This window comes from Balaenoptera musculus, chromosome 3, assembly GCF_009873245.2.
Source record: "Balaenoptera musculus isolate JJ_BM4_2016_0621 chromosome 3, mBalMus1.pri.v3, whole genome shotgun sequence".
Classification (NCBI taxonomy): Eukaryota; Metazoa; Chordata; class Mammalia; order Artiodactyla; family Balaenopteridae; genus Balaenoptera; species Balaenoptera musculus.
The window spans coordinates 90,693,917-90,719,369 of NC_045787.1; the positions used below are offsets into that span (position 1 = coordinate 90,693,917).

The 25,453-nt window shown below is 41.2% G+C and overlaps 1 protein-coding gene across 1 annotated transcript in view; it reads left to right on the forward strand.

The window, feature by feature from the left end:
• Positions 1-1,246: 1,246 nt before the first annotated feature.
• The window catches only part of REEP5 (receptor accessory protein 5), a 43,286-nt gene continuing 19,079 nt past the window's right edge, over positions 1,247-25,453 (forward strand). The window contains exons 1-2 of the mRNA XM_036846487.1: positions 1,247-1,473; positions 2,154-2,247. Coding sequence (XP_036702382.1) covers positions 1,356-1,473; positions 2,154-2,247 — 212 coding nt within the window. The 5' untranslated portion in view covers positions 1,247-1,355. The remainder of the gene's footprint in view (positions 1,474-2,153; positions 2,248-25,453) is intronic.

Genomic DNA, 25,453 nt, shown 5'->3' on the forward strand with positions numbered 1-25,453 from the left:
TCACATTTTAAAAATATTCCAATTGGCTGCCACACTGAGAATTGCCTGTAGGTACAAAGACAGAAATGGACACCTCAGCGGGGAGGCTATCACAGTAATCCTATTATTGGTTTATTTACTTTTTTTCTTTTTGATTTAATTTGGTCACTGATTTGCCTGGATGGTCATGGGACTACTGAGAGAATTGAGCTAAGATCTGGGGAAGAAAAGAGGAAGGAGAATTAGCACAAAAGGAAAAGCCTAAGAGTGGGCAAGGTAGCTTTTCACTGAAGTGTAAGGCAGTACTGTAAAGTCAATTTGAAAGAGCAGAGGGGTTGCATAGGACAAAGAGAGAATGTTGGGGGCAAGTCTGTGCGCAGGGCCAGTGAATGCTATACTAAGGAATGGGAGCTCTGGTCTGTAGGGAACGGAGAGCCTTTCAAGCTTAAGCAACGAGGAAAACTCTGCAGCAGGGTGCAGATCACAGGACTAAGAAAGAATACTTTCAAAGGGAGTTTCCTGAAATAATACGGGCGAGCGATAACAAGAGCCTAAGTTTAGGTGGAGGAAGAGCCTGAGCACGACATTCTGAAGGAAGCAAAGTGAAGTCCTGCCCAAAGATTTGGAATTACCTTCTGCAGGGTAATTTTGCTTGTAGGCAAGCGCACACTACTGTCTTCGCGGCTGGCGTCTGGAAAAGTTTCCAGGGTATCAGAGATCAAGCAAATGCCAAGCCCACCATGAAATGGTTTAAGCAGTGTAGGGCAGGACATTTCTTGGAAATGGTGTCCCCAGAGGAGGGTGTGTTAAGTTTCTTCAAGGGTCTTTTCAAAAAGACTACTAGCTGTAAGTGAGAACTATGCCGAGTACTGACAACGAAGGGAAAAGTAGGTCTGCAACCAAAGAGTTCTTTCAGGATGGTCGAGCATTTCAATTTCTAGACTTAAAACGTCTCAGCATGTTTAGCAGAGCAGGGTAGGTACATCAAACCAGTCCCGCTACTTTTTAGGTGGGAGCAACAAGGCCGCCTGCCCCCTCCTTTCCACGTCCTTTCGAGTACGATTTCCGAAGGGACCTCACAAGACTCACCACCCTCTTTTTACCCAGTTAACAGAGGCGGAGGGCGGCCGCCCCGCAGGGAGCAGCGGCTGCTCGGGCCGCCGCCCCTGGTGTGGCGCTCGCTGCGGACCGCGGGAGGGAGAGGGGGCGGCGCGGCTGGGCGGGGCGAGGAGGGGGGCTGCGGGGCGCGAGCGGAGGGACTCGGGAATCGCCCGCCTCCCGCCCCGCCCGCCGCCGCCGCCGCCGCCCTAGTCACCTCGCTCTGCGGCCACCCTGCACCAGGAGTAGCCCCAGGCGGCGGCGCGACGGTCCCCGCCATGTCTGCAGCCATGAGGCAGAGGTTCGACCGGTTCCTTCACCAGAAGAACTGCATGACTGACCTCTTGGCCAAGCTCGAGGCCAAGACCGGCGTGAACCGGCGCTACATCGTCCTCGGTGAGTGTGGGGCTGCGGCCCGCGGGATCCCGCCGCTTGCCCGGCCCGGGAGCAGCTGTCGCATCGCAGCTGGGACCACGGGCTCGGTGACAGACGGGGGTCAGTGGCGTCGTCGGGGGCAGAACTGGCCGCCTGCACAGGCCAGGGACCAGAGACCGCGCCCGGGGCGGCCCGGTGACGAGGCACCCGGGACGTGGGGTCGGGGACCGGCCGGCGCTGACGTGTCTGCCCTGCGGCCCAGTGCTGCGTGCCAGTGGCCGAGAGCAGAGCTGGCGCCGACCGGCGGGGCCCCTGCGGGAGGGAGCGCGGTCCCCGTGGTGGAGTACCGGGTCGTAGCCAGACCCTCCGCGGAGTTGGGCGCGGGACGGGAGGGGCCCCGGGCAGGCGCCGGAATCCCGGCCTCCCCAGACCCTCCGGGAAGGAAGCGGGGCTCCTGCAGCTGGTGCGCAGCGTGGCGTGGGGCCCCTTGCGGGAGGGACTGGGGAAGGAAGGGCACAAAGGTGCGGCCTGCCGGGTATCCCCAGACCAAAGGCAAAGCCCCGAGAAGGCGCGGGCCCAGCCTCGGTGCGGTTTCTTTTTCTCCAACGCTTAGAACGGGCCAAGCTTTGCGGTGTTGGCGGGGGCTGCCCGGCTGGAGCGCCTGTGTGCCACCCGACCCACTTCTCTCCTCGTGTCTGCAGGTGTCATCGGGCTGGTGGCTTTGTACCTGGTGTTCGGTTATGGAGCCTCTCTCCTCTGCAACCTGATAGGATTTGGTTACCCAGCCTACGTCTCGTAAGTGGCTCCCCCTGCAACCGTCCCTTCCTCCCCTTCACTCCCCTTCCCCCAACCAGAGCTGTGCTAGTTACTGTACCATCCCCATTTCCCTGGGAGAGTGGTCAGAGGACCAAAGAGTAGTAACTGACTGCTTAAGGTTACACATTTTAGATCCTTACCTTGACACCTGATCTCCTGATGACTAGCCGAAATGTATATTTCATCAGCTTAAACTGGCGGAGCGTGTGCCTTCTAACAGCTGCACAAATGAAAGGCAGAGCAAAGTCGACCTTTACCGGTGGGACGATCTCAACGGGTACAGAGAGCCGATTCTTTCTCCCTAATAATTATTTCAGTGTGTATTTCACCTTATATTTATGTACACAGTAAAACCCCATCAATTAGAGCTTCTTTAATTCAGAGTTAATGTTAATTCAGACACTGGGGAGAATTTTGTCTTCTTTATATTAAAAAGGCTGGCCACTTATTACAGGCAAACGGGAAACACCCTAGTATAAAAACAAAAACAAGCCTTATAAAATGCATCCCTAATATATCTCCTTGGTTATATAAATGACCCATTTATATAATTAATCTAAATTATAAGTGAATCTTATCAGATTACGATCTGACTTTTCTGCTGGCTGAGGCTGTTTTTACAGTGTGTTTAATTTGAAAATATTCTACAATTTCATTTTTCCATTCATTCAATAGGAATTATGCTTCCCCACAAATAAATTTTGTTTTATTCTACAGCTCTTTCCAAGAAAGCTGGTGGGTTTTACTTCTCTTGAATTGGTCTGTACAACTTTCCTCAACCATAGGGATAAAAAAAAAGGAAGAAAAAATTTCAGCTGGAAGGCTAAGACACCAATAACACATTATTACAACTGTGTCTATCATAGGCCAGGCTAGAATTTAATATATGACTAGAAAGGGGAAATGTGTTTTAGAAAAAGTTCTGACTTGAAAAATTAAATCGAAATTACGTAAGTAGTAATTACTGAATTAGTCTGGTACAGACACTTAGTGGCTCCAGAAAATCTAGCTGCATATAGGACACTACTTGCTTTTGAATTTGGAGATCTTCTCCAGCATTATCTGCTAAAGTACCATCCACACTGTTTGTGTATACCACACGATTCTGAAGACAGACCAGAAAAACTGGTTTGACTTTCAGATCAATGAAAAAGTTATAAGAATAGCAGTTCTCCATAAAATAATAGATGGTGTAGATAGAAAGTCTGTAGGCAACACTGGTTCAAAATGGCTTGCACATCACTGTGTCTGTGATAATGGACAAAATAACCAGGTAGAACATTCCTTTACTTTTCTTCTGTTTGTGTATTCTACTTGTAAGAGTTCTTTTAGTAAGAAAGATTTTGAAGCATTTTTCAAGTTTGTGCTTTAGATGTTATTGATCACATTTAGTAACTGCCTAGCTGCTTAAATTGTTTTGAACTAGGGAAGACGGTGGATCTTTAAAAATACTGAAGAGCATAAAAAACATTTTTTCCACATCAGTGCTATTTGGTGAGTAATCTTGTGAGAAACATAACCTTGTCTGTTGGTGTGATTAGATGATTGATACGAGCTTTAGAAAAGTAAAAATCTGTTTCTGGGTGGGATGTGTAGATCTGTGTATGAGGAAGTGGATGTGACTGAAGGCAGACAGGGCTTGGACATGCTTTTCTTTGACCTAGTGGATTAATTCTAGCAGGAGCCGCTTTGTTTGTCTGTTTTTTAATTAATTTTTATTAGAGTATAGTTGCTTTACAATGTTGTGTTAGTTTCTGCTGTGCAGCAAAGTGAATCAGTTATATGTATACATATACCCACTCTTCTTAGATTTCCTTCCCATTAGGTCACCACAGAGCATTGAGTAGAGTTCCCTGTGCTATTCAGTAGGTTCTCATTAGTTATCTATTTTACACATAGTAGTGTCTGTATGTCAATCCCAGTCTCCCAGTCCATCCCACCCCGCCCTTCCCCCCTTGGTAACCTTAAGTTTGTTCTCTACATGTGACTCTCTTTCTAGCAGGAGCCATTTTTAAAGTCGTATTTTAAAGTAATTTCAAGCAAGTCAGTTTCAGTTTTTTATCATTTGTTTGAACTCATTCTTTCATTCATTTTCTACATAGTCAATTTAATATTATTGGCTCTCTTTATTTACAAGAAGCTAAGTGTTCATGTCTATTGCTAGGAATTTTAGGAAATGGTAGAGATGGTCATGTACCTGAGTAGTTCAGGTAAGTGGGTTTTATATATTTTAGAATTTTTTTATTCACCAAGTAGACACACTTTTCTATCTGAGTATTCTGAGGCAAAGTGACATTTGTAGTACACTTTAATAGGAGTTGGAAGAGTATTAAAAATCTAAAAAAGGGGATTTAATGATTTAAATAAACATTCAGGAAATAATTTATGAGTATCTCTAGATTAATATTTATTCATAGGATGCTTCCTTTTGGTACACCCAGCTCTTTTACCTTTACAATGAATACAAGATCCTATTATCATAAGGGAATTAAGTGAAGGTTGGTCTCTGTGGGTACTTGGATTTTTCACTAAAACAGTGCTTCTCAGCCTTGGCTGCCCATTAGAATTATCTGAGGAGCCTTAAAAAGTACTGATGCCTGGGCCCTATCCCCAAAGATTCTGATGTAATTGGTCTGGGGTGCAGCCTGGGTTTTGGAATTTTTAAAGGAGTCTCATGTGCAGCCCACGCTGAGAAGCCCTGCTGTAGAGCAGCAGCATAACCTGTGCTTGTTACACTTGAAGAGGGGGTGAAAGGGGCAGAAGAGCAGCCTGCTAACCCTGGGAATAGTCCAGAGGCCCACCTGGCCTCTGCTTTGTGAAGGAGGTTCAAGGACACATGGGATTGTGTGCACAGTAAAAGCACACAGACCCCCAGTTAGTAAACATTCAGGCAATCACTGTTATATTAGTCAAATCAAGTCTGTTCATTGCTTAACCGATGTAATTGTATAATTGTCAGAAAGAAAGTCCTTGTAAGTGGTACTGTTAGTAGCACCACAATCAGTGTTACTTAAGGTGTGATCTGTGACCACTTTAATTGTTCTCCTTGTCTCTTGGAATTCTCCCCAGCCAGAGTTATTTTTAAGAATACAGGTTCATCTATTTAGCAAACATCAAATGCCAACCGTGCGCCAGACACTGTGGCAGCACCTCAGATACACCAGGGACTAAGTTGCACATACTCCCCATCTTTGCATGACTAGTCTACGGGGTAAACTGCAATAAATAGAAAAGTAGTGACAGCGTGGTGAGCCCTCCACAGAGCACCCGCAGGGAGCTGTGGTAGAGATTAACAGGAGGGGCCCCCTGTAGGTATTTATCTGAGCTGCTATTTGAGTTAAGACTTGAGGGATGAGAAGCTGCCCGCTGAGAGCAGAGTCAGGCGGAGGGAGCAGCGTGTGCCAGGCCCTGGGCAGCCAGGCGCTTGGGCTGTTGGAGGACCTGGTGCGTTGGAAGCTCTGAGAGGGAAGAGGGGCGAAAGAGGACCAGAGAGGTGCAGGTGCCATCAGGCACAGCTGGTGGCTGGCACACCAAGTGTGCATTTTATTCCAGGTAGCTGTGGGGAGTTGGCATGTTTTCTGATTGCCTTGGATGGGTTCTAAGTAGGAGGTGACATGTTACAATGTACATTTTAAGGTCATTCTGTCTGCTGTGATTCCTGGAAGGAATTGGTGATCCTGCCAAACTATTGCTAATCCCTTCCTTTCTCACCTTTCAGCTTTTGCTCCTGCTGCTTCCTTTCTTTGGGCCACCATAGAGTGGCCCACAGATTGTGCTTAACGGTCAGTGATAGGCTTAGAGGCTGCAGGGTGCAGAAGTAAAATAAGGAAAAGCCCATTTGGCTTCGTAGCTTTTCTCGTGACTCACTACCCGGGGAAATCTTTGGGTGGGGCCCAGGTGCACCTGGCTTCACACCACGCCTTGTCATGTTGGAGCACTGGACAGCTGGAGGCCTGGCTAGCCTTCGGGGTGGGGCAACCAGTGCCTTATCAGGTAGCCCCTTCCTACTGGTTACTCTTATTTTCGGCATATGTAATTTCTCTTTGAGAGCAGGGCCATTAATCCTCTACCTCTAAGTTTCCAGACTTTTTGGCCACTCTTTATAGGCAATTTGAAATATAATTCCAGACTTATCATTATCAAGAGCTGTTGACAGAATGACTTTAATCTCCCTACTTCCTTCTATTTCTGAAAAGAGAAGGCAGACTACTGGATAATAATAGGAACCATTATTACAGCAGACCTGCCCCTCCCCCCATTTTTTGCTGAGATATAATTTCCATGCAACCTCTTTAAAGTGTACAATTCAGCGGTTAGTATAAAGTTTTGCAACCATCACTGCTTTCTTTCTTTTTTTTTAAATAAATAAATTAATTTTTTTAAAAAAAAGATGATGCAGGAAATATAACAGAAGCAGAAGTAAGATCTCACCCAACAATTTTTATGTAATGTTAAATGTAGCATTACCATTACCATTAAAAAATCTCCAAGGATTTTTAATCTTTTTTGTATAAATAACTTTCACTGCTCTTAAGTTTATGATCCCCTCTCTCGACTATTATTCTCAGGTCAAAAAAACAATGAAAATCGTCTAACAAATAAACCCTTAACAGCCACCAAGTGTGTCACTTTTGTAAGAAAATTACTGAAATTTTGAGAAAAATAAGGTAAAATAAACTGGAATATAGAAAATTCATGACACAAAAACTAAACTGTAATCCCTTGTGTTTAAAAATCTTAAAAAATTTTTTTACCTCTGGTGGAGTTCCAGATCCACCCCATTTTTCTCTCATACATTATTATGAAGAGAAACTACTCCAAAATAAAAATAATAATGTCCTGCATACTAAATACAGTCTTTAAAATATGTTCCACGTAAGAGCTCTTCCAAAGAAAAGCCACAAATTTCCTTTAATATGGAAAGTAAGAGTTCCAGGCAAGTATCTCTTTTGTAACAGTAAGTCTCTTAACAGTTTTAATATCCAGGTTTTATAAAACTATTGGCTACCATTCAATCTGAAATGTCTAATCCACAAAAAACAAAGTATGAATAGGTATCTTGCTAAGTATCAGCATCTAAGGAACTTATTAAAAATACACATGGGGCTTCCCTGGTGGCGCAGTGGTTAAGAATCTGCCTGCCAGTTCAGGGAACACGGGTTCGAGCTCTGGTCCGGGAAGATTCCACATGCCGTGGAGCAACTAAGCCTGTGCGCCACAACTACTGAAGCCCACGCACCTAGAGCCCGTGCTCCGCAACAAGAGAAGCCACCGCAATGAGAAGTCTGCGCACTGCAATGAAGAGTAGCCCCCGTTCACCACAACTAGAGGAAGCCTGCACGCAGCAACAAAGACCAAAAGCAGCCAAAAATAAATTAATTTATTAAAAAAAGATAATAAAATAAAATAAAAATACACATTATTTCGGGCCCTACATATTTATATGTCTCCCTTGTTTGACTTAAACAGGATAAACATTCAAGTCTAAGAAATATCGTTCCTAACATGGACACCAAAAAGAAGATTCCTATAATAAAATGTTCCCTACTTTTACAGGTTCCACACATTCTCCACAATAATTGAACATTCATTCATATTGCCAATGCAATTTTTGTTCTCTATCCATTATCATAAATTATAAAATGTATATCCCATCAGTTTTCAAAAAGTATGATGGAATAGTAGAATTAAAGATTCCACAAGTTTTTCTTTTTATATTAAAGCCAACTACCCATCTGTTCAGTTTAACTCTTTAACCTCCTTCAAAACCTGTCTAAACTCCTAAACCTAGAACTCTAGTGAGCAAAAGGCTAGAAGCACTTCAGGTGCCAATTAGAAAATACCTGGTCATTTGCTCTTATCATTTACACTATATCAAGAATATGATTTACTAACAATGTACTACATTAAAGTGATAAAATTCTATAATAAAGCCATTGCAACTATCAAATATATCAAAAGAATAGAATTTTTCTTGTATCCCAATATTCAGTACGTTTGGCCTGTGTAGGAGATCTGGCTGCATCTTTATATAAGACAGCCATGAGAGTATAATCATCACAGAGTGACCAGCGGTTTCTAAGTACCCTGACCTCTCCTTGCTCTACCCTCTGAATTTCCCCCCAAAAGAGGGCTCCCTCAGCCTAATGACTGCAACTATCTACCATTCCCGTAGTCAAGTCTCATGGGTCAGATAGAGATAAAGTGGCAGGGCATGTAATATTGAAGGAATGGCCCAAGATGCCTCTTACCCAGTCTCTCCACAATAATTTTATACTCTTATTTTCCATCTTGTACCTTTATACCCAGCCCTCTGGTGACCCTGCCCCAGTCAGTCAACGCACAGGTACAGAAATGAAAGAAAGTTTGAGCTCCCAAGAGAAAAAGAAAGTTATTTTGATTTCTGTTGCCACATGAATGAAATCTAGAGGCATTTAACATGAAAATATTGTTATACCTAGCAGACGGGTTCCATATGAATATACTTCAAGTACATCAGTGTTTAAATAAGCTGCTGTTGACTAGTATGGAAATCTAAGAATTTACAACATTAAAACCTCAAATACACTTCCTTATAGAGAAACAATCAGACTAGTGTACATTTATAATACAGTCAATTTGTAGCTGGGAAATGCCTTTACTAAGATATGTAAATCTTATTCGAGTGCATTTATAATACTCAAAAGTACACTATATAAAAAAAAAATCACAGGACAGTCTTACTAACATCCCCCCCATTGCCTCAAAAATTTTATAATTCAATTTAAACATATTCAAGAAAAAAACCAGTGAGGTCAATTAAAAAAAAACACACACAAACCTTTACATATAAAAATTAGTACCTGATCCATCTGTTCCTGAACCAGATCTGACAGACCCGTCTGTGAAGGAAATGGATTCAGAATCAGAGTCACTAGCCTCACTTCGGGTGTCATAATCATTTCCCTCTTCCTCCTGGTCTCTCTCATCCTGTTCATATTCTTCTTCTTCCTCCTCCTCCTCTCCCTCGTCATCCACCTCTTCATCTTCCTCTGCATCTTCTACTGCTTCATCTTCCTCCACATCTTCCACCCCTTCCTCCTCATTCTCAGTGTTGTTGCCTTGCTCGTCGGAAGAACCACTGGTGCCAGTCTCATGGTCAGAGCCACCTTCTTCAGAGTTCCCTTCCTCCTTAGAAGACTGGCTGTGTCTGCTTGCACGTCTGTCCACTTCAAGCCCAATTCTCTCAGAACCATCTGGCGTAAGGGATTTGACCCTCCTTTCAGGATCCCTTTTCCGCAGACATGTTTTTTCAGGTTGACTCTTACAAGGTTCTCTGGAGGCACTGCTTGACAAACGAATTTTCCGATCAGCTTCTAGACGTTTGTTTGTTTCAGATCTTTGATATTCCTCATTTTTATGCTCTGTGACTGACTTTCCTTTTGTACTAACCATTCTTTTGTTATTGTTAATGGATGAGCTCAGTGGCTTAGAAATCAATCGTCTTGAATGAACAGAAGGCTTTTGTCGCTTTGTGTCAGTAGATTCCATTTGGTCACTTTTTCTTTTTGAACCCTTTTTCTCATTTTTTTATCTTGTTCACTCTCTGGATTATAGAGTTCATTATCCTGTTCTGGTACTTCAGTCAAAATATCATCTAGAACATTAAGTTCTCCATCTGCTAGTGTTGGAAGGGCTCCTGCAGAGGTGGGGGGCGGCTGTGGCTCACCACGGGGACAAGGACACTGGCAGCAGAAATTCTGGGGGGTCCTCCTTGGTGTGTGCCCTCCTGGAGTCTCCATCACCGCTTTCTAATTCCAAAACATGTTCATCACCCCAAAGGAAACCCTGTACCCATTAGCAGTCATTCTCCGTTTCTTCTACACCCCAGTCCTCAGAAACCACCAATCTACTTCCTGTCTCTATGGATTTGCCTGTTCTGGACGTTTCATACAAATGGAATCATATAATAACGTGGTTCTTTGTTTCTGGGGCGGCCCTGCTTTGAATGGCACAGAAGCGAGTCTTTCTGAGAGACCTCTCGGGGAGTGTGCTTTGCTGCACCGTCACATACACAGAGTCGGAGCCCGAGACCGAAGGTTACTGCCTCCCAGTGGTGCCGGAATGTGGAGGCTCCTCCCGCCCCTGCTTCTTCATTCGAGTGCAGTTATGACGGAAGTCTAATGACTTTGCTTTCCATTTTTATCTTTGCCCTGCAGCGAAGGGAAAGGATGAGGGTTGGATTTTGTCCAACTCAGCCATCTTTTTGTTTAAAATTCTATTAAAACGTCTTTTACTTTTCCTCTCATTTATTTCGTACGTTTCTTAAGGACCAGGTGGCCACCTTCCTGGGACTATCAGAGCTGGGCCTTAGAGATCAAACATGTAGTCTGATCGCTTTTCAAAAGATCGAGGGACAGAGAGAGTTAGAAGGTTTTCCAAGGTCACACAGAGGCTAGACTTGTAACTGAGGGCTCCAGACCTACACAGAAATGTGAAAGCACATTTAAGCATATTTTAGTACCAAGCTTGAAAAGATTAAATATGCTTAGAGTCCAGAATTTTAATGTCTGTATTTAATGTTTGGCAACACTTTTCAAATCTGATACCCAATTTAGTGATGTGTCATTTTATCTTCTGTGTGTCCTCACCAGCCCATTTTAACCTTTTGCTATCAGTACAAAGAGTGTTACTGCTTTTAGGTCTTTGCATGGCTGCTGAACACCTGTGCAGCCCTTAATTTAATAAACACTTAAATACCTCTGTTTAAGTGCTTTATAAATATAGCTTATTTAATCCTCATAACAACCCTATGATATAGGTATTATGATTATTCCCGTTTTACAGGTGAGGAAACAGAGAAAGAAGTAACTTGATTAAGGTCTCATAACAGTAGACGGTGACACTGATATTTAAACCTAGGGAGCTTGGCCCCAAAGCCCATGTTTTTAACTTTTCGTTATATTGCTTCCCATATGGCTCTTCGAGTGTCCCACAGATACATGCCATAACCTTATATAGAGATGAAAATTAACTATTGATGTAACTTTTTCTTTTATCAGTTTGACACTGTCAGTGCAAATACATGATCTTCATGCAGTGTAGTTCTCAAATAAGGTACTACCATCCCAAATCATATATCTGCACACATAGTCATTTGCAGCGTTTTGTGAACATGAGTTAGAATATATTACTAACAAGTTCTTTCTCTTGTTGGCTGTGGTACAGCATTGATTTACAACAGCAGCAACATAGCTCATCATGTGCAGAGACCTTCTCCTTTTTTTAAGCAGTGCATGCCCATCTGAAGATGACACACTGCATTGGATCTCCTGAGGAAATGCAGCCTTGTCTGTAGTTCTTTGTCAGGAGGCAACGAATCTCAAGGGGGAGATGTTTGGGGATGGTCCCCCTATGAGGTCAGATCAGAAAAGGGGATCGTGAGGGAGAATATTTGAAGGAGACAGTCAAAATAACTACAAGAGTTGTAATACAGTCAACCACAAGTAAAAGCTACAGCATCTTAGCAAATGATGCACAGCAGATAACATGAGGGAATATAGGTTAAAAAGGGTTGAAATCTACTTATTTACAGTTTGCAATGGCAGATTGCTGAACAGGTTCACTACCCAGAGGAGAATTTGGGAAAGTCGCCATGGTTCTGACTGATGGTTCTGAACCACTTTCTGTTTCTCAAGAGCAAGTCATCTGAAGCAGAGCTAGGCTTCCCTAATGTTGCTGGAGGATGTGTATTTGTGGTTGTCTTCATGGACTCATTAGTAAGGGGTGTGTTTGTTTTCTTGTGTTTTTTAAAGAACTTGTACTTATTTTTTTTCTTTTTTTACTCATGAGCACTTGGGAGCAGATATATTTTCTACTAAGCTGCTTATGTTCCTATTACACCAGCTTTTCTCTCTGCAACCGTGTGTTCTTTGTTACTAGCGCTTCAGGGCAGAGCAGCTCACGCCCACACTTTCCTTCTCTGGGTAGCGTGAAGCACATGCACATATTCTGGCCTACTGGGCACTTGGACCAAAAATATAACTGGCATTCTGTAAATGCCTTAAGCACCAGTGTAGTCGTAAACATTTAAACATTTACCTTTGTCAGCTTTTTACTGGTTGTGTTTTTACTTAGTATTATGGCTAGCATTACTGAACTATTTTAAAAGGAAGGAGTTGTGGAGAAAACTTAAATGTTGATAATTAAAGCCAGCGTTTTGGTTACGTTTTTGTTTTTTTCCCTTTGCCTGTGTCATAGAGAAAAGAAAGTTTTGAGGAGCAAATAAGATTTAAACAATTTATTCATGATCTAGTTTCTGGGCTCTAAAGCAGTTATGGAGGGTGATCTTATTCCTAAGACTCTGTTCTGGAGTGTTCCCTATGAACTTTAATGAACTTTTTTTGTTCTCTTTGTGGAGGCCCTGGAGATAGGGTCTATTTGTCCTTCTGAGCTGCGTCCCTCTCCTCCCGTTCTAGAGCTCTCTTTTTTAGGACTTTGAATGAGAACTCTGTTTTTCAACTTAATATCCTCAGATAGTATTTAAAACAAGTATAAATATTTATGGGCCATTTTAAGACATTTAGTGCCTATCAATAATATTACCAAGTAATTAATTTTTTGAATAAATGATTATAGCAGAAGTTTAAAAACAATTTCAAAAATTGCTAATGAAATTACTTTTGTAGCAGTTGAAATATAAGCAGGGGCTGCAGAAACCTATCCTGATTTCATTCTAACACTCCCTGATTCCTGGGAGTGGAAGAATCAGGGAGTGGAGCTATCATGCGTCCCTCTCACATGGCTACTATATATATCCTGCAGCTTCTGGTAGTTTGGCCAGGTGATCTAGTAAAGGGATCACTTACACGTCAGAGGTAACTCTGGACTGCTGTCTACATCTTGATGTGGCCCTCTTTTGTCTGGGAAAGGTCAGTTTAGGTTGTTCTTGTGCAGGTTGTGAGGGTGCTTGAGCACAAGTTAAATTTTCTGATGCCAGACCTGACATAGATATTATATATACAGAGCCATCAATTTTATTGACAGAGGGTTGTCCCAGTAGGATGTGCGTCTGCTGTTTTTTTGTTTGTTTGTTTACTGAAGTATAGTTGATTTACAAAGTTGTGTTAGTGATTGCAATGTGGTGTACAGCAAAGTGATTCAGTTTTACACGTATATTCTTTTTCATATTCTTTTCCATTATGGTTTATTACAAGATATTGAATATAGTTCCCTGTGCTATGCAGTAGGACCTTGTTGTTTGCATCTGCTGTTTTATTGCTTCAGGCGTTCATCTTTTTTAACTGTCTATTGAATAGTCTAAATGCATTCTGTTTTGAGTTATAAAATGTTAGCTAGGAGAGGTCTTAGAGATCAGGCTGCTGGGGCTATAGCCATCTTTAACATTTGGAAACCGAGGAGACAAAATGAAGTTTTATGACTCAGGTCACAAGTCTGTTGAGGCAAAGCCAGGCGTAGGTGTAGGGTTGCCTGACTCCCCTGGCCCGCCCACTGCCAACATTCCTCATGCTTTATATTCGACTGTGACTGAAGCTTCCATTTTGCATTAAAAAACAAAATGGTGAACAGTTGACAAATAAGATCAGTATAATTAAACACAAAAATATTTGACCACTAAATGACTGCTTTTGGTTTTTTTTTGTAATTTAATCTCCGTTAGAGATGTTTTACAGACTCATCTTAAAATGCATTTGCTTGTGAATTTACCTTATATTATGCATTTCATTAAGTCAGTCATTTTATACTATAGGAGAACACTATATTAAAAACGAAAGGAGCATGGTATATTTTTTCATTGTTCTTGTATAGTCATCTTATAGTTTCTACATATTTAAGAAGCATATTTGCTGCTAGTGATTGTATCTCTTTTGTGGTGGGGAGGAGGATTGGGCATGATATAAACAGTAAATAAGCAGATTGGTTTTATTGTATGTTTAGTTTTTTCCCTTTGTTTGTTTGATCTCTTGCTCTGTTGGTTCTCTCTCTTGCATTGAAAGCACACCTACTCTGCAGTGAAAAACAAGTGTACTTTTCTGAGTGCCCATAGTTTCTGACCTTCTTTTTTCCATGAAGAAGAAAAATCTTTTCCTTACTGGCATGGAAATAAAATACTGTTCATGTCTTAAAATGTGTGATTTTTTTTCCTTCTAATTTGACACACTGTATGTGTCAAATAATATTTGCAATGGCAGACTGCTAAACAGAGGTAATAGGAAATAGGAAAATTATTTTGAGCTGTTAGGAATTCCTGCTTCCCATTCTCTAATAAACACAGCCAAAAGCAGTCCTACACATAGTGGGCACTGTGGATGGTCACACTGTGTGTCTGCTGTATCAGAAAGGATTATAAACATTATGGTCTGTATTCTTCATATTCATGCTTCAAAGACTCTACCTTGAACCCTGGAATATTTATTATTAAACATAACTTACCACGTTAGAAATAAAACAAAGCAAATGGACCCAAAGTAGATTCCTTTCTGTTCTTTACCAACAGCACATCTCAAAGCTTTTTATTGTTATAGGTTTTTTTCATGAACTGCTTTTTTGATGTCCTGTCTGGTAATATAATCAACTCATTAAAATTAAAATCCTATTGATGAGTACAACTGGTTTCAGTAGTAAAGCCATGGTCTGAAGACATATAATATTACTTAATTCTATGTCATTTGGCTAGTGTGAACTGTAGTGGCTAAGTTACATATGAACCATGTACAGTACAGGTAGTGTGTACCTAAGTTTCCTTGGTGTGAGTGATCAGAAACATATGTACATGGACCTGATAATTACTAGTTGAATTAACCCTTGGGGAAATAGATTAACTTTTACAGTACTCAATTTTCTCATATGTAAAAGGAAAGGATAAGTTAAACGCTAGCACAGGATCAAGATTTTACTAAGTGCTTAATTAAGTGTGGCTACTTTTGATTAACATACAAAGAGGAAAACTGACAATCATAGTCATGGTTGTCTAACTTCATGTCATTGAACTTTAAATGATTAAGGAAAAACCTCCCAAGTAGTATTTTCTTTCACTTATTTTTTTCGCTTACTCTTTTTCTGTACCTTATCTTACTTTTTCCTGTACTTAGATCAGCAGCTTAAGACTTTGTTATTCTAAGGTGCAATAAAGTACCATAAAGTTTTCTTCTTCCAAGTTATAAATATGTGATATGGCCAGTGGTTTTCTTCTCTTTTGGTACAGTGGTATACATGTTCCTAAGCCCTGGGCATGGTTTAACGAACAATTTTTAAATATTAAACCTATTTTTTACTTGTTTTGTTTCCATTGAGATTTCCAGTTTCCCATAACTCCTTCATTGGACCCCTCCCCAAGCACACCTGTGCTGCTTACTTAAGAATGGAATGATCTTTTGACTGTTTTTGCCTTTATGTCCTTGAGCGTCACTGTTTTGGCCCCAGAGCTTCAGTACAGTGTCAGTGCATGGTCAGTGCTCGGCATATGCTTGCATCCAAATGAGCCTGTCACTGACAGTTGCGGTGGATTACCGAGACAGGGCCTCTCTGGCCGTTTCACTTCACCCCCCACCACTAGGAATTGAGTGGAGAAAAGTAGAGCCAGTTAGGTTTTTGGTTTGTACTAATGGTAAACAATCTTACTTATTTTTTCATTTCCTTTTTATCTTAAGAAAAATTTTAACAAAGAAGATTAAGCCAGACAGTCTTATTCCCTGTTAGAAGCTACCTTTAAAGTAGACCATTTGGAATACAGGACATAGGAATAAATAATTGCAAAACTTCTCAATGAGCTTTTTGTATTTGTCCTCTATCTTATGCTTCTCCTTCATTGTAGACATACATGTATATAATACTAAATATAATATACACACGGTTTATCCTTCATACTATTGTAGGAAATTGACATTTTTCAACTTAATGACATGAATGAAGGTTTTGAAATACCCATTAACCAGGAATAACCTTTGAGTCTGAAAAAGTTAATATAGTGTTAAAAATGCTTAATTTGGGCTTCCCTGGTGGTGCAGTGGTTGAGAGTCTGCCTGCCAATGCAGCGGACACAGGTTCGAGCCCTGGTCTGGGAAGATCCCACATGCCGCGGAGCAACTGGGCCCGTGAGCCACAACTGCTGAGCCTGCGCGTCTGGAGCCTGTGCTCCCAACAAGAGAGGCCATGATAGTGAGAGGCCCGCGCACCGCGATGAAGAGTGGCCCCCGCTCACCACAACTAGAGAAAGCCCTCGCACAGAAACGAAGACCCAACACAGCCAAAAATAAATAAATAAGTAAATTAAAAAAAAAAAAAGCTTAATTTGTAACTACATCAAAGTAAGAGAATGCAGCATCCATCCCAATGATAAACATAACTAAAGTCGTCATTGATGGAAGAAGAAAATCTCAGTAACAAATATCTATGACATATCTCAAAGGCTTAGAAAACATGGCTTTCCTCCACATATCTGCTTTTCCTATTTGCTAGTTTTAATTTCTTAATGATATAATGATAGAATATTTATAATAGTAAATATTAGGTAAAAGTTGGGTAGCATATTATTTGACATATTATTGTTTATATTTGTTAATTGTTTATACCTCTGAAAGCTATTTACATGTTACACATAATAAACATGGACTTTGTCCTAAAAAGACAAGAATTAGAGACAGAAATATAAATAGGTTGTACAATTCATATATAGAAAAGCATTTTTATCTATTTTGCTTACTAATAACATGAATCTGAATTAAGAGGATGTGTGTAAAGGTGAATGTTTCCCTGATGGATGTGTTGTGTCTGAAATAATTCTAAAAATAGTATGGAGGGTTATCTCTTTCCTGCCCTCCTACGTGAGCATTAACTGTAAACAATGATATATTTAATCAATAGATAAAATAAAACCTCAGTAAGGGAAGCAGAGCTGTTTCTGACAGTTACCTAGATATCTAACGTAAGTTTGTTTTAGAAAGCTTTTGGTGAGGCCACTCACCTTTTATATCAGGGTTCAGTCAGCTGCTTCCATTAACAGTGGCCTGAGCCACTGAATTAGCATAATAAAAAGTCTGGAGGTTGATATTCCAGGGCTGGGACAGCAGAGGGTCACGCTTTTTTTCTGGTGACCCTGGAGTGCTGGCTTTCCTGCCCATGCCCATAGCTCCAAGGTATCACAAGACTGTTGCCTCCGTTAATGATTTTTGAACTAGTTCATCTCTAAAATACCTTCCTTTTGCCTCACAAAATTATTTAAACCCCTGGACTGTCCTTAGTTTACATGATTTCGTTCTAATAAAGTACTCAGGGGATTTGCAGTTTAGTGGTGCCTGTGGGTCAAAGCATATTTAGGTTCTCTGAACGATGACTTAATTTGGGAGGGAGAGGATGCTGGTAGCCCAGGACTGTATCTGCTCAAACTTTGGTTTCTTCACACATGTTTAATGCTATCCTTCGGCCGTTTTTAGTTCGTGATCTTGCGTTTAGAAAAAGCAGCAAAGAAAGAAAGAGATGAGCCAACAAGGTAGAGGCAGCCAGTACCAGTCACTGGTGCTGGGTGGTCTGGACAAGGGCTGGCCAGTGGTTACCTCCCTATCAGTACCAATCCAATACCAGCATCAAGACTTTTGGCCAGTCCTCCCCTGTAGCATGGGCCTGAAAAATGTTTTCAGCAGCGTCCAAATTTGTTGCCATTGACCTGCAAATAGGATTTTTGGATTTCAGCTAACCCTTTACTCTCTGTAGCATTTGGGATTTGGAGAGTGAGGTACAATTAAAATTCACGAGTAATTCCCTAATCACCCTTTAGCCTTATTAACAATGCTATTAATCCTTTACCCGTTCTACTTAGCCAGAAGGACTGGAGTGTTCTTATTGCTCTTTTCTTTTTAATCTCTTGCCTCCCTGTGATAATAATAAACTATCACCACCATATTATAGTTACTACCTAATAAGGTAATATTTCTGAGTGCTTACCCTGTTTAAGTGCTTAACATGTATCAACTAAGTTAATCTTCACAGCAACACAATGAGGTTTATCATCTCTACTTGACAGATGAGCACACTGAGGCCCACGGTCATGTGTTGGGTTGGCCAAAGGTTCATTCGGTTGATGAATACGTTGTTCAATAAAGTTCTTGGTGAAAATGAAAAATGCGTCTACTTAAAACCAAATGAACTTTTTGGCCAACCAATACCTAGTAAGTGGTAGAACCAGGATACAAAGCTGCAAGCCAAGAATGGTGAAATGATGTAAAGCCAGGTGAGCGTTGGGAAGAAATGAAGGGAAAAGCCTGGCTCTTTCATAGTTCAGTGTAATTAATAATTTTTTGATAGTTTGCTTTGTTTAAGGAAGAAATCAGAATGAGTCAATCGCATATGATGGGCTGTGTGACTTTCTTTTCTCCCTCTGTGTCTTTCTGTGTGTATTGAAGCCCTTTTAATGCCCTAAAACACAATAGATTGTGTCTGATCACTGTTAGAGAGGTTTGTTTGTTAGAAAATCATGAGCTGTTTCTTCAAGAGAGAAATTAAATGAATGTGTCTGATGTTCACTTTAGTGTTTGTTTTTAACAAAGCCCTAAAGAGAGACCTAGTCTCATAGGAGAAAGTAGTTGTATAAAGTCTGGTGCCCTGTGGGTTTTTTTGCTTCCAAACAGAAATATTTTTCCTCACTTTCATTATTAAAAGTAGTACATGCTATATATGTATAACTGATTCACTTTGCTGTACACCTGAAACTAACACAACATTGTAAATCAACTATACTCCAATAAAAAAAAAATAATACATGCTAGCAGACTCACAGAGAATAAACTAGTGGCTACCAGTGGGGACAGGGAGGGAGGGTGGGGCAATATAGGGGTAGGGGACTAAGAGGTACAAACTGTTAGGTATAAAATAAGCTACAAGAATATATTGTACAACACAAGGAATATAGCCAATATTTTATAATAACTATAAATGGCATATAACCTTTAAAAATTGTGAATCTCTCTACTGTACACTTGTAACTTATATAGTATTGTACACCAGCTGTACCTCAATTAAAAAAAATAGCACATACTCATTGTAAAGATCTTAAAAAAGTAAAATTCTGCAATCCCAATACTCAGGATTAACTGTATACAACTTGAAATATATATTTCTGAATATCATTTTTGGTCTGTAAACACATGCAAATATATATCTTTCTTTTTTCTTTTAAACACAAAATTAGTAATCTCTTTTGACATAGCACTATATCTTGGACATCTTTTCCTGTTAATATCCTTTTCAAAGGCTTCAGAGTATTTCATTGTATGGATATACCCAAATTTATTTAAACAGTCCATTCTGCCCTTAAAAAAATGTGTAAACACATGCTTCTATAATCTTTTTTTTTTCTATAATCTTTTAGTTTGAGTTGAGATTCATTTTAATATCACTCTTTCCTCTTTGAACTTCATTTTTTGTGTCTATAAAATGTAGAATTTGAACTAGTTCTTTAAGATATCTTCCAGCTCAACATTCTACAATTTCTAATTCGCTCAGTGAATTTTTAGAACTGCTAGCTGCTCCCGTAATATTGCCAACCATCTTCCTCACTCTAGGTGCATCTCCTGCTCACCCAGGCCTTGCTTCCTTTTGCCACCTGCTTGAGGGAGGTGAAGCTCTGCCTCTAGGACATGGCAGGTGGCTCAGGAGAGAATAAGGAGCCACAGCTCTGGGCTTAGGTGGCCAGGCTTTGGGCCAGTGGTGAGAATGTGGCAGTAACAGTGGGCAGAGAGCACTGTAAGACCACGGTGCTCGTCTTTTGTGACTGTGTCCTTCCCAAACCCCTGGGAGTAGTTCTGAGCCCAAGGTCACTGCTGACACCTGCCATTTGAAGACAAGGTGGCATTAGAGAGATAGTGGCCCAGGACTGTGGAGAGAGTGGTGGAATTGCTGTCAGCTGCTGTTGGGACAGTTCCAGAGCTCCTCTAGGATTGAGCTTTTCTTCTCTCTTGGCTTCTCATTCATTGCTGGAAAGGGGTAGTCTCCCCTCTGGCTATAGCTGATAGGACCCAAATCAGTCATTTTGATTTTCTGTCCTAGAAATGACATGACGAAGTGGTACTGAAACTGGAACTTGGAGCTGGTGATTCTGAAACTTGGCTGTGTGTTAGGATCGCCTGCACATGTTCCTAAAAGCACATACCTGTGCTGTATGTGGTAGAGAGTTTGAGTCACTAGATCTGAAGAAGGACCTGGGCATGTATGGTTTTTAAAAGTTCCCAAGGTGGATGTGGATCATCATCTAAGTTTGAGAACCAGTGGACCAGCAGCGGTGCCCAGCCTTTTTGGCACCAGGGACTGGTTTCGTGGAAGACAGTTTTTCCAGGGACGGGGCGGGGGATGGTTCAGGCGGTAATGCGAGCGACAGGGAGTGATGGGGAGCGGCAGATGAAGCTTCAGTCGCGCACCTGCTGCTCCCCTCCTACTGTGCGGTCCGGTTCCTAACAGGCCACGGACTGGTACCCAGTCCACGGCCTGGGGGGTGGGGCACCAACTCAGAATACCATCCTGTTCACTTTTTTTTTTTAATTAATTAATTTGTTTATTTATTTTTGGCTGCATTGGGTCTTCATTGCTGTGCGTGGGCTTCCTCTAGTTGGAGCGAGCAGGGGCTACTCTTCTTTGCGGTGCATGGGCTTCTCATTGCGGTGGCTTCTCTTGTTGCAGAGCACGGGCTCTAGGCACGTGGGCTTCAGTAGTTGTTTGTGGCTCGCGGGCGCTAGAGTGCAGCCTCAGTAGTTGTGGCGCACGGGCTTAGTTGCTCCGCGGCATGTGGGATCTTCCCGGAGCAGGGCTCGAACCCATGTCCCCCTGCATTGGCAGGAGGATTCTTAACCACTGAGCCACCAGGGAGGTCCCATCCTGTTCACTCCTAATGATCCCGCCACCTCAAGGAAGCAGGATAGAGGGTGGAATGGTCCTTTAGGAATCTGGATGTTGAGACTATGACCTTTTCTCCTGTTTTCTCTGTGCCCAAGTTAACCTTTCTAAGCCTTGATTTTCTCCAATAGAGGACTCTGGTCCCTTCCAAAAGTAAGATTATGAACTCCTTTTGTATTTATATTTATGCAATAAATATTTAATTTATTAGCTGCCCACTTAGCACCAGACACTTTGCTAAGTGCTGTGCAGTCGGGTAGTGAGTGGTTCTCCCAATTAGGAAAACAGCTTGGGATAGAGAAACAGACACAGGCTTTGTTGGAGTTAGTCTTGGGTGTAAACCCAGTCTCTGCTATTGCAGCTGGGTGCCCTGTCCATGTTATTTTTCTTCCCTAAGCCTCAGTTTCTTCCTCTCAAAAATGAGAATAACGTTACCTATTCCATAGGGCTATTCTCAAGGTTACAATAAATAATTTTTAGGTTCCTACCCTTCCCATTCTTTAGCTTTGCCACTTTGGCTAAAGACCAAAAACTACAAATGACCTAAGGATAGAGATTGCATCTTAGGATTTCTTGAATCCCCTGTGTTGCCTGAAAAGTTGATACATCCTCATTCTGATACGTGAGTTGAAATACCATTTAGCATAGGTACATGGCAGTAGACCACATTGTCAAAGAATCACTCACGTGCAGAGGGCCAAATTCAAAGGCTTCTCCACACCAACAAGCAATTCTCAGATGCCAGCAGAGAGTCCAAGAGTTCAACTCAGTTCTGACACTTTCTACCCGGAGATAGAATCAAATTCCACAGGTAAAGGGCTCAGTCCAACAAGACTGCCTTCCATTTCAGACACCAGTAACAAGCCCGGGTTGTTAACCTGTGCTTCTGACCAACTGGCTATAAATCAGAGGTCCCGACGTCCCCCTCTTCAGGTTCAATTAGAATGGCTCACAGAACTCAGGAAAACCATTTACTCACTAGATTACCAATTTATTATAAAAGGAAACAAATCAATAGCCAGATGAAGAGATACATAGGCGAGGTCCCAAACAAAGGAACTTTTGTCCTCATGGAGTTTGGGGTCCAGCACAGTGGCACAAGGAAGCATTGTGGTTCCCCAACATGGAAGCTCTCTGAAAAGGGACAAAAAGCTGTCCTTTGGGGTTTTATGGAGGCTTCATTACATAGTCATGACTGACTAAATCATTGGCCATTGGTGATCGATTTAACCTCTAGCCCCCTTCCCTCCCCAGAGGTCAGCGATGCGACTGAAAGTTCCAGCCCTCTAATCACATAGTTGGCTCCAGGGACATCCAGCTCCCCTCCTTATGTGCTTTATAAAAGTCACCTCATTAACATAACAAAAGACACCTTTATCCCTCTCAACACTTCAGAAATTGCAAGGGTTTGGGGAGCTGTGCAGGAACATGGATGAAGACCAGATATATAGGAAAACTATATTTTGGTCTTTCGAATGACCAAATATATATTTTGCTTATAAATCACAATTTTGCATCCACTCATTTGGACAAGAAAGTATATATGTAAATAGCATTCAGGAAATCCCAGTATTAAGCTCTTTTCTTCTCTTACCTCTTTGAGTCTTAGGTTCCTCAACTGTACACCGAGTGGGTTAGATTATCTTTTACGTTCTTTCTTGTTCTGACTAGCTTATGATGTTATGACATGTAGACACATTTTAAAAAATGAACATTGTGCTATTTTAAATTAAAACTAATTAAATGCTTCAATAATAGAAGTTCTATTTAAAAAATCTCTTTACCTTAATGAGACTCTGTGATCTTTTCCTGTCTTTTTTCCTGGGCCTTGCTTTTCTACAAAGTTGTGTTCAATATATGTGTTCAATTTTGAGTTCTTCCTGCTTTTCAGTGTTACTATAGAGTGTTCCAAGTGTATCAGCATGGAAACTTTTGAATTCATATTGTTGATAAGTTAGGGAGCTTATTCCTTGAAGGACTGAACTTGAACTGTTAGAGTAGTTTTTCTGTTTTTGAATCTGTGGATCTTGACTAACATCTTAAAAATAATGACATAACAGTCTTTCAAGGCAATAGAAATAAAAGCAAAAATAAACAAATGGGACCTAATCAAACTTATAAGCTTTTGCACAGCAGAGGAAACCATCAACAAAATGAAAAGATAGACTACAGAATGGGATAAAATATTTGCAAATAATACGACCGACAAGGGATTAATTTCCCAAATATACAAACAGCTCATACAACTCAATAACAAAAAAACAAACAACCCAATTAAAAATGGGCAGAACCTTACATAGACATTTCTCTAAAGAAGACATACAGATGGCCACTAGGCACATGAAAAGATACTCAACATCACTAATTATTAGAGAAACACAAATCAAAATTACAATGAGGTACCATCTCATACCAGTCAGGATGGCCATCATTAAAAAGTCCACACTGGGCTTCCCTGGTGGCGCAGTGGTTGAGAATCTGCCTGCCAATGCAGGGGACACGGGTTCGAGCCCTGGTCTGGGAAGATCCCACATGCCCCGGAGCAACTAGGCCCGTGAGCCGCAATTACTGAGCCTGTGCGTCTGGAGCCTGGGCTCCGCAACAAGACAGGCCACGATAGTGAGAGGTCTGCGCACCGCGATGAAGAGTGGCCCCCACTTGCCGCAACTAGAGAAAAGCCCTCGCACAGAAATGAAGACCCAACACAGCCATAAATAAAAAAAAAAAAAAGTCCACAAATAACAAATGCTGGAGAGGGTGTGGAGAAAAGGGAACCCTCCTACACTGTTGGTGGGAGTGTAAATTGGTGCAGCCACTATGGAAAACAGTGTGGAGATTCCTCAAAAAACTAAAAATAGAGTTGCCATATGATCCAGCCATCCCACTCTTGGGCATATATCCAGATAAAACTATAATTGGAAAAGATACGCATATCCCAATGTTCATAGCAGCACTATTCACAATAGCCAAAACATGGAAGCAACCTAAATGTCCATCAACAGATGAATGGATGAAGAAGATGTGGTGTGTGTGTGTGTGTGTATACACACACACACACACACACACACACACACACACAAAATGGAATATTACTCAGCCATAAAAAAGAACGAAATAATGCCATTTGCAGCAACATGGATGGACCTAGAGATTATCATACTAAGTGAAGTCAGACAGAGAAAGACAAATACCATACAATATCACTTATATGTGGAATCTAAAATATGACACAAATGAACTTATCTACGAAACAGAAACAGACACACAGAGAACAGACTTGTGGTTGCCAAGGGGGAGTGGGGGTGGGGAGGGATAAATTAGGAATTTGGGATTAGCAGATACAAACTATTATATATAAAATAGATAAACAACAAGGTCCTACTGTATAGCACAGGGAACTACATTCAGTGTCTTGTAATAAATTATAATGGAAACGAATATTAAAAAGTATGTATACATACACATATATATAACTGAATCACTTTGCTATACACCAGAAACTAACACAACATTGTAACTCAACTATACTTCAGTAAAAAAATAATAATGACATAGAATGGAATTGAAAATATCAGTGGTTTCATAAATGTTTGTTTCAGTTTATATTTGTGTGTGGATGTGTGTTTGCTGGTTAGTCATGGACTGCTTTGGTTCCCAAAACTAAGACCTTAAGTGAAATATAACTATGTATCCCCTCTGCCCAGGATGGATGTGTAAGAAACAGTTTTTATCGTAGTGATAACTTTAAAAATCCACTTAAATATAAATAGGTAAACCATATTCTATACCAAATAAAGCACAGAGGGGAAAAAAACCTTACGTGTGAAGGGTATACATTTGTTAGTTCTTTGGTTCACATGCTTGCCTACGCTTTTCCTTTGGCCTTCTGTTACATCAGCTAGCTTCTACCTGAGGAAAGCTAAAACACAAACACAGTCCACATGTGAGAAGCCATTATTTTATAATTAGCTGCCTTCAATTCATTTTATGATTCTGTGTTTATTCTTGATGCTCAAAGCAGCATTCATTTCATCACTCCCTCCTCCCCTTTTCCTCATTAGCAGTCATCTCATTCAGCTATAACTTTTACCCCCTCCTCATCTTCTTAAAACACTCATGCAGGCACACACACCTACACCCACGGCTACTTCCAATTAATTCAGAGGCTTTCTTAGGGGATGACTCAGCATGATTCATCAGCCTGTCTCTTTGGTGAACCCGTGTTACCAAGTAGCCAATGTATTTTTAATAGTTAACCCATCGCATAGGCCAAACAAGATTCAGGTTTCTTCTAGTTTACTGTTGT